The 8,825-nt window shown below is 32.8% G+C and overlaps 1 protein-coding gene across 2 annotated transcripts; it reads left to right on the forward strand.

Annotated features, from left to right (window-relative positions):
- The first annotated feature begins 1,731 nt into the window (after window positions 1-1,731).
- Window positions 1,732-7,660, forward strand: LOC129889426 (2-dehydro-3-deoxyphosphooctonate aldolase 1). 2 transcript variants are annotated; one of them, XM_055964715.1, is made up of 14 exons: window positions 1,732-1,907; window positions 2,015-2,112; window positions 2,493-2,589; window positions 2,845-2,910; window positions 3,389-3,448; window positions 3,555-3,629; window positions 3,812-3,896; window positions 4,359-4,417; window positions 4,533-4,577; window positions 5,088-5,186; window positions 5,479-5,526; window positions 5,658-5,705; window positions 6,911-6,988; window positions 7,356-7,660. In XM_055964715.1, exons 1-13 carry the CDS (start codon window positions 1,872-1,874, stop codon window positions 6,965-6,967), a joined length of 873 nt encoding a protein of 290 aa, XP_055820690.1. In that variant the 5' UTR covers window positions 1,732-1,871; the 3' UTR covers window positions 6,968-6,988; window positions 7,356-7,660. The 2 variants fall into 2 exon arrangements, with proteins under 2 accessions (XP_055820690.1, XP_055820689.1); XM_055964714.1 differs by having other exon boundaries at window positions 1,733-1,907; window positions 7,344-7,660.
- Window positions 7,661-8,825: the final 1,165 nt, after the last annotated feature.

Genomic DNA, 8,825 nt, shown 5'->3' on the forward strand with positions numbered 1-8,825 from the left:
CTTGCAAGGTTTGACACGATGAAAACTTATAAGCTTCTCAAAAAGGCATATCATCAATATCTATATTGAGACATGGATTCCATCAACTAACTTATTATTTCACCAATATATATTATTATCATCCAATCTACCAGACATATTGACCCATCTCAGAATCTCACCTTTTAATAAATCAAAATGATAATTAATATATTCAGATCATAATAGTTATATCAAGATTAAGAATATAAGTACATTTAACAGTTTAGAGAATATGTTTTTGTCAGTCAGTCTAAAACAACTATCTCTACTCGGTCCCGTTCAATACATACAAAATGCACTAGCACAAGAAGTTGAAACTATACCGCTCCCATAATCAAAATAAATTATATATAATCTTGTGCTACAATCATACCAATGACTTGTCTAATTTCCATTTTAGATTGTGAACAAAAATACTTTATATTTATAAGAACCGATGATTTAATCCTCTGTGTATAGGCTAGAACTCTATACACTAAATCATCTACTATATAAGTAAATGAAGACATAAACGAATATATGATCTATTAACACTTTTATTAAAATTAAATAAACAATTGTTCTATAATAAATACTATACCCAAAACTCATGGTTAATAATATATATTCCATGGTTAATAATATATATCCAACAGATTCCAGTTTGAAGCACTGTATATATGATTTTGAATCTAATTCAATAGTCTTTTCCATAAATTGTCAAAATAAAGACAATGCACATACAAGTGATCTTTTAGATTCATTTGTAGTTGAGCATAAGCAATATTTCTAATTTGTATTCAATTTCCGCTCAGCCATTTTATTTGTGGCAAGCAATCTTTCATGAAGTTACAGCCACATTGAAAATACGGCCTTTCTTCTAATTGCATTTTTAAACATTAAACATTTTTAATTCATTCTTGGACCGTCTCCAAACAATTGGATATAGAAGTAAAATAAAAATAAAAATTAAAGATAGACGCATTTAGTTAATCTCTTGCGTTGGGGTACATTAACATTGAACTTGCTTAGGATTGTTCTTATTTCCACAAATTTTGGATCATCCAGCAAGCTTGCTTTAAAAAATTGTTTTGGCAAGTGACATTCCTTGAAAAATATCACTTCATTTAGGAGTGGTTGGGTTGAAAAAAAGTAAATCGTTTTTTTTAGATACCAAAAAATTTGAATGATAAATTTTCTGATTTTATTTTCACTTTAAATAATATTAAAAATTGTACAAAGATATTAATATAAATTTATGTATATTATAAAAAAATCTATTTTTTCTAAAAAATATTTTAGAACTTTAAATTAAACAACTCAAATTTTATATTAATAAATATTTTTTTATAATAATATCCAAGATAATATAATGTAAAGACATTGCTAACGTCTTATTAGCTAGAATCAATTCTTAGTTTTATAAATAATCCCTAAATAATAATTTTATCTAGTATGATTCACATATATCTAGGATACATGACTAGTCATCTAGTGTGATTCACATGTATCTAAGATACATAACCATCACACTCGCCTGTCTCTCTTTTTAGTATATTTGATAGCAAAAATATATATATGTAATTATATTTTTCACAATATATAATAGAAAACTCTTAATTACTCGTAAGATACATAAATATTTAAAATTATAGGTAGAACTAGTATGTATATTATATGTTTAATAAGGCAGTTTCTCCGAAAAAGAAAACATTATGGGCCCGTCCCGTTTAGGCATTTGGACTTGGAGCTTTATAAACTCACAAGCCCAAATTCCATAGCTGGATCTGAATAACTGCTTTGCTTTTGCTTTCGGAAAATTACTCCGGCGAACTCTTTGCTTGCTTTCGGAAAATTACTCAGGCGAACATATGGATTCATCAACACTGCTCTTCAACCAGCTCAAGGTTTCAAAATTTCAATGTTATTTTCTCAAATATCCTTCATTGTCTGCAAATTCGTTCAGGCTTTAAGACTAACTACTTGATTGCTGTTCGAAATCCAAAAAAATCAGGCAGCAGAGCCATTTTTCTTACTAGCAGGTCCAAATGCGATTGAATCTGAGGATCATATTCTTTACATGGCCAAGCACTTGAAGAATATCACTTCTAAGTAACTTTCTCATCTCTCTTTCAGTGTCAATGTGATTTTGGGATGTATTCATTTGTTTAATAAGTGTATTTTATGTATTTACCAGTTTTTGATCATATGGTCTAATCTATTGTTGTTTTTCATTATAAATTTAGTGGGCGTTTGCACATAAGAATTGTGAAATTTGAAAAAAAAAGTAGTATTTGTTATCAAATTGAAAATAGTATTTGAAAATTGGAGTTGTGTTTCGACATGTATACAATAAGAGTTGTTTTTGGAACTTTTGTGAGTGATTTAGATTTAAAATTGTGAAAACTTCTTTTTGGAGAAGTTGAATTCCGGAAATTGTATCCATGGCCAACCGGGCACTTAATGATTGAGTTGCCAATTTTTTTGTATAGACTTGGGTTGAAGTTTGTGTTCAAGTCGAGCTTTGACAAGGCTAACCGAACCTCGTCTAAATCATTTCGCGGTCCTGGCTTAGCTGAAGGCTTGAAGGTATAGAAGTGCCATTACTTTGCTGGAAAAACATTCTAATTTCTGGAAGGATATTGCAATACTTTGGTTTCATTTTTTTTTTTAACTCCTATATCAGTTTTAGAGAGATGTATTTTGTGAATGAAGGTCTCTAATCCTTCTTCTCTTGTGATTTAATTTTGCAACTTGGTTTAATATGTTATATTCCATCTCATGTATGAATTCCACTGTTACAAAAACCCTTCCAGCATATAACATTTCCCCCCTTTGTTTCAGATTCTTGAAAAGGTGAAAACAATATATGACATACCGATCGTTACTGATGTTCATGAATCTATTCAGGTAAAAATTTGTTTGCATATTTTAGTGGCACTACAATATTCACTTAGGAAATTATATTACTTCTGTAAATAAATTGTTCATCATTTTTTTATTTTCATCCATTCTTATTCCTTTGAAGTTTATTGACCAACTTAAGGTTTTTCCATTCCACAAAGTACATTTTTTGCATTATATTCCTCATTCCGACTCTTTTGAGAATGTCATGGATGTTGTGTTCTATGGTTAGAGGTATTTAGCTCTAATTATTCTCCCGTCTTAAATAAATGGAGGAGAAGATTTCAAAACTTAGTGTGTTGTTGTTTGTACTGACACTTTATTTGTCAGAAACATATTATGCAAAATATTTAGTTTGGGTATCCATGTAATGTGATATTTTCAGTTCATTTATCCATTTTGTATATCAGCTCATCATTGAATATTGATGGTCCAGAAGTTCTTTCCCTTCCAATATGAACTGCATCTATCAATGTTTTTTCAGTGTGAAGCAGTTGGCCGGGTGGTAGATATAATTCAAATTCCTGCTTTCTTATGTAGACAGGTTATAATCTTCAATTTCAGAAAGATATTGTGACTTTCTGCCCAAATTTTAAATACATTTCTAAGGAAGCAGCCATATTGATCTACTTTTCGGCTTTTAATGACAGACCGACCTACTTGTTGCAGCTGCCAAGACTGGAAAAGTTATTAACATTAAGAAGGGCCAGTTTTGTGCTTCTTCGGTAAGTAACATTCCTTTTTTTTTATTGGATCAATCAGTAAGTAATGCTCCTCCTTTCAGTTTTGTTTTAGCTCTCCTTTCACTTGCCCTTGTCAAAACCTTGATAAACTTTTGTCCACTATCTTGGATGCACTCTTGGGTTTATATTCTGTCCGTTTTCTACTTATGCTACAATGTTCTCAGGTGATGGTAAATTCTGCTGAAAAAGTGAGATTGGCTGGAAATCAAAATGTCATGGTGTGTGAGAGAGGAACAATGTTTGGCTATAGTAAGTTATCTTCAGTTTGTTTCTTCTTATTAACTTTTTCTAGTTGGATGGAAGCAAGTCTTTGAGAAGTTATTGTCAGTTTTTTATAAGCTGGAAAGGAAGGTCTTGAAGATTTACAAGTACATTATGAATAATTTTCTGCACTGATCTTCTAATGGTCAATGCTAAACATAGAAAGCATAGGAGAAATGTACTCAATGTTCATGAAAGGTGCATAAAAGACCAGCTGCAAAATGATTCTGGAGTGGGGACTCAGGGTGGACAGAAGCAAATCCATTATTCATTTTACGTCAAACAATACATAGAGTAACTCCTGATAAAACAGTAAAAGCAAGACATATAGGTGGATGGGGTGGATTTTACTCTACCTGTTGGACCTTCACAAAGCATAGTTGTTCCCAAACTCGGTAAGTAGGCTTACTGCAGGTATTTAAATCTAACATATATTATCTATCTCTGCAGATGACTTGATTGTAGATCCCCGGAACTTTGAGTGGATGAGGGAGGCCAATTGCCCTGTTGTAAGAGTCACTGTCTTTTATTATTATACTCCCAGATAAAATAACTGGAGGAATCCACTTACATAGATAGTTGTTTTTGGATGTACTTTTTCTCATTTACATTCTTTATTCTCAGGTTGCTGATATAACTCATTCATTACAACAGCCTGCAGGCAAAAAGGTGCATTGTTCTTTTACCCTTTCCTTAGAGAGTACTGAAAATCTGTATAGGAGTCTTTGATACGTATGCAACTGAAATGATAAAAGGGAAAGAAAAGGAGAAACTATTCTAGTTTACCATTGCATATCAGTATTGGATACATGCAGTTTATTGCCAACACAAGCCTTCACTCTTAGTCCATGACTATGATTCATGGAATTTAATTAGTTTGAAGCTTTAGGTTTAATTAGTATAAAATTCATTCTTCCATATCATGCTAGACACGTCTGTGTACAGAATCAATCCTTGATTGCCTATCTTCTCTTTCTTTTATGACATTGTCCTGACATTGTGCTGTTTGAATCTTTCAAGCCTCAGAATCAACTGTTAATAATTTATTTTAACTATTATTCAGTAGCCAATTCAACGATCTAAGATCATGAGTTCAATTGCATAATCAGACCTTTCTTAGGATCTAATGTTAAAAGTTTATTCTATGTCAATGAATTGAAGTTTTCCATTCTTGTACAGCTGGAAGGTGGTGGTGTTGCTAGTGGCGGTCTTCGTGAATTAATTCCTTGTATTGCCAGGACAGCTGTTGCTGTGGGAGTAGATGGAATATTTATGGAGGTATAAAAGAGCATCTGGTATTTATAAAGTTGCAATCTGCTGTCTATATGCACTTCTTGTTTAAGAAGACAAAGATATTTACTCATTTAAGAGGAGACTGAAAAGGAACTGGAATCAAAATGCGGTGATACTACTTTTGCTGGTACATTCATTCAAAAGAGAAACTTTCAAGCCATTCTTGAGATTCCTGAACTTTTAGGATATCTGTTTTGTCAAAACTTGCTTTAAATTTCTGTTCAACTCATTCTCAAAAAAATTCCTGCTTGACTGAATCAGAGATATTTTTCATTAGGTGCACAATGATCCCCTGAGTGCTCCAGTTGATGGTCCAACACAGTGGGTAAGTTAAACACAAACTATATTATCTGTTGGGACTTTTGAGGCATCACTTTTTTTCCCCTTACATGAAGCTATGGCATTCTGATTTTAGCTATTAATCTGATCAATGCTTTCATCTTTGTATTGACTTAGCCTCTGCGTCATCTGGAGGAACTACTAGAAGAGCTTGTTGCGCTTGGTGTAAGTTAATTTCTGTTTAGCATGAATTCATATTTGACACTCTTTGTTGCTTAAATGAATGAAACTAAACTTCTAAGTACCAACACTTGTAGAAGATATAGGGAGACTGTTAAGGTGCTACGTTATATCCAAAACACTGGGCATTTGAGTAGACTGTGTTAAGCTATAGCAGGCACATTTGGTGCTAGAAGTATATGACATAAGAGGGAAAATATAGGAGAGATGTATTAAAGAGTAGGTAAATCTAAACTTTTTATTTCCTAGTCTTCCTCTTCTATTTTTCTTTTGGTTTTTTTGATTATTTTTTGTCATTTATCTGAAATGTTTGCTAATTTTTCTTTATTTCGTTTATGTTTTTTGTTTCCCTAATTTCTCTAATCTGATTAATAAGTTAAGTCTGTAGGACCAATTTTAGCATCGTTTGTTGCCTGTTGACTCTATAACGATGCCGGTGTGGATGTCATGGTCTATACCAAAGTTGAAGAGGGTTGTAAGGAGATGTAGTTCCTGACCCACAAGGGTATTTCCAAGACTCTATAAATTTGGGACATCTTGCTACATTGCAGTGGTGTTGAATGCTCATTTGATGTGCGGTTAAACCAAATAACAAGGTGAAGTTTAAGTTGGATACTTGTCTCACTTAAATGCAGATATCTAGGCATTAATGTGTGCCCCTAGTCTCCCTACAGGTTTTGTCTTTGAGAAAGCCGCACCAGAAAATAAATATAGTTGACAAAGTGATATATAAATTGTTAGTATTAAAACACTATAAAGGAAAAAAATGACAGCTTGGTATACGAAGCATCCCATGTTCATACGGGGATGAAGATGGACAGCACACCAAGGAGGTGTAATGTACACAAAACCTACCTTGACGCGAGCATCAGTGGTTGATTCCAGGGATTGAACCCGTGAACTATTGGTTGCACGGAGACAAGTTTACCGTTGTCCAAGTCTCCTCCTCTTCATGAATAAACATGAGTAAAAATTGCCCTTTTAAAACTTATGGATTTTACAGAAGAGAAATCACTGCATTAAAACAATAAATAGATGTTGGTAAATGCAAGGAACAAAGAAACCAAACTACTTAAATGGTATATGTTGTCATTTAGCTTATGCTTTTAGCATTCTTTATATCTCTGTGTTCTTTTGTTCCAAGCACTTCACAGTTATTCTTTTCTTTCCTAATATCACATTTCTTACAGAGAGTTAGCAAGGGAAAGCAGCAGTTCAAAATTGATCTCACTCCATTTTGTGATTAGGGCACAGAAGTTTGGCTATCAGTAAGCAATATTCGAACCCATAAACCATACATTATGTGTTCAACTGATAGGAGTTGTACTTGACCAGTTGAACTCAGGTTGCAGTTCATGATTTACATTTATACTTTATGTAGTGTTTTTCTTACTACTTATGGAAAATGGATTGTTTTTATCTACTCCATGATTTATATATTAGTTTCTGATCTGGATATGCTTGTCAGAGTTTTCTGGGCATATAGCTCACTTTGTTGTCAAACTACCTGTCTAACATAGATGAGAATGTTTTCTTGAGCCCTATGAACTTGTTAGTTCTATGCCTTGAAATTATAAATCTCTCAACTTCCATATTCTTATCCTTAATATGAATGTTAACCAGATGATTCCGCAGGGACGATGTCTCCAGTCGTTTTAGCTTACATGTGGTGATGAGCTTCTTGCATTTTTAGTTTGCTGCTTCGAAGACATTACAGCTTGTATTCGTTACTGTACTGAATATTATTAAATTTTCACTGTTTATCGTAATTTGATCCAAGACTGATTCATTGGTGAGAGTTGTAACACTTCCAGTGCATTTAGAAGGCTTACCTATCATTTCTACCAATGCAGCTTCTTGGTGTGTGTATTGTGATAGCCATGTGATATTTAAGCAAGTATACTAAAGTAGTTGCAATAAAAATACTCTCTTTGGATGAACCTTTCATGCTATTTAACTTACATTGTGAATTCATTCAAGTTCTGATGTTGTTGACATACCGTGGAAAGAAAAGACAAAAAGCAAAAACTGAGGAAGATAATGCTGGAAGAATTCCTTCTATGCATTCGATTGAGTTGCAATAAGTTGCTAGCTGAAACTCGTGTTTTCGTATTATCTCATGAAAATGATGAAGAAACTTATGTTGTAATCAGAATGACTTAGGTTTAAGAATTTCAAACAACCATCAATTCTGATCATGTCTAGCTTAGTGTTCCTGGAGATTGGAAATCCAACTCGGCCTTCTACTAAGAGTGTTGCAAATTCCTTTTCTTATCCTTTCTATTTGGGAATTGATACAACACAAAAGAATTTCAAGGCAAAATAGCCTAAATGAGCTAGAACCTGGCATGTGGACTTAACTTTTACCAAAAACTACAGTGGTCAAATTAGTGTGATGTATACACATGAATAATATTTTAATGATTCTGGTGTTGCAAATTCATATTATACTTCCAATGTTTGGATAGTTTCTATGGCCTAAAAACAGAACTACAGATAAACTAGAAAAAAAATGGAGTTAAGCCACTCTCCTTAACAGCTACAATTCACTGATTTCACCATCTCTGTACAAATTTGACTTTGAGTTATTGTTTGATGGTAGAACACCACAACAATCCCTCCTTGGAGATTGCACCAGAAAGAAAGAAAAAAAGATCTCATCAGAGAAAGACACTACAAAAAACATTATACGAAAAGGTGTTATAGTTGATATATGCGCAAATTAATCTGGACACCATCATTAGCAAATCTTAACCCTTTTTTTTCTCAAAGTATTTTGATACGGGGAATTTATTGGAGTTCCATTAAATCCAACAAAAAATGTGAGAATATTTGCTATATAGAAGTGTTAAAAATTGTACCTTTTGCCATCTGTTGCTATCTGGTCTTTTCAACAAAACAATGTTGATATTCTCAGGTGACTCAACTTTCCATCTGCAAGAAGGTGAAGGCTCTCTATGTCAACTTTCAATTCTCTTTCAATTTCTCAATTCTCTTTTAAGGTGATATCAATTTTTTATTATTTTTTTGCAATTAACAATATCAAGTGAAAGTAAAAGATAAGAAAGGAGAACAAAAGATAAATTTTACTATGTATATGTAGTA

This window comes from Solanum dulcamara, chromosome 5, assembly GCF_947179165.1.
Source record: "Solanum dulcamara chromosome 5, daSolDulc1.2, whole genome shotgun sequence".
NCBI lineage: Eukaryota > Viridiplantae > Streptophyta > Magnoliopsida > Solanales > Solanaceae > Solanum > Solanum dulcamara.

What these genes read in the sequence shown, in the direction of transcription:
- LOC129889426 (XM_055964715.1), top strand. Translation starts at nt 1,872, where the DNA reads ATGGATTCATCAACACTGCTCTTCAACCAGCTCAAG. An exon ending in TTGAAGAATATCACTTCTAA is followed by an intron (nt 2,113 to 2,492) that starts GTAACTTTCTCA and finishes TTTTTTGTATAG; the next exon opens with ACTTGGGTTGAAGTTTGTGT. An exon ending in TAGATGGAATATTTATGGAG is followed by an intron (nt 5,187 to 5,478) that starts GTATAAAAGAGC and finishes ATTTTTCATTAG; the next exon opens with GTGCACAATGATCCCCTGAG.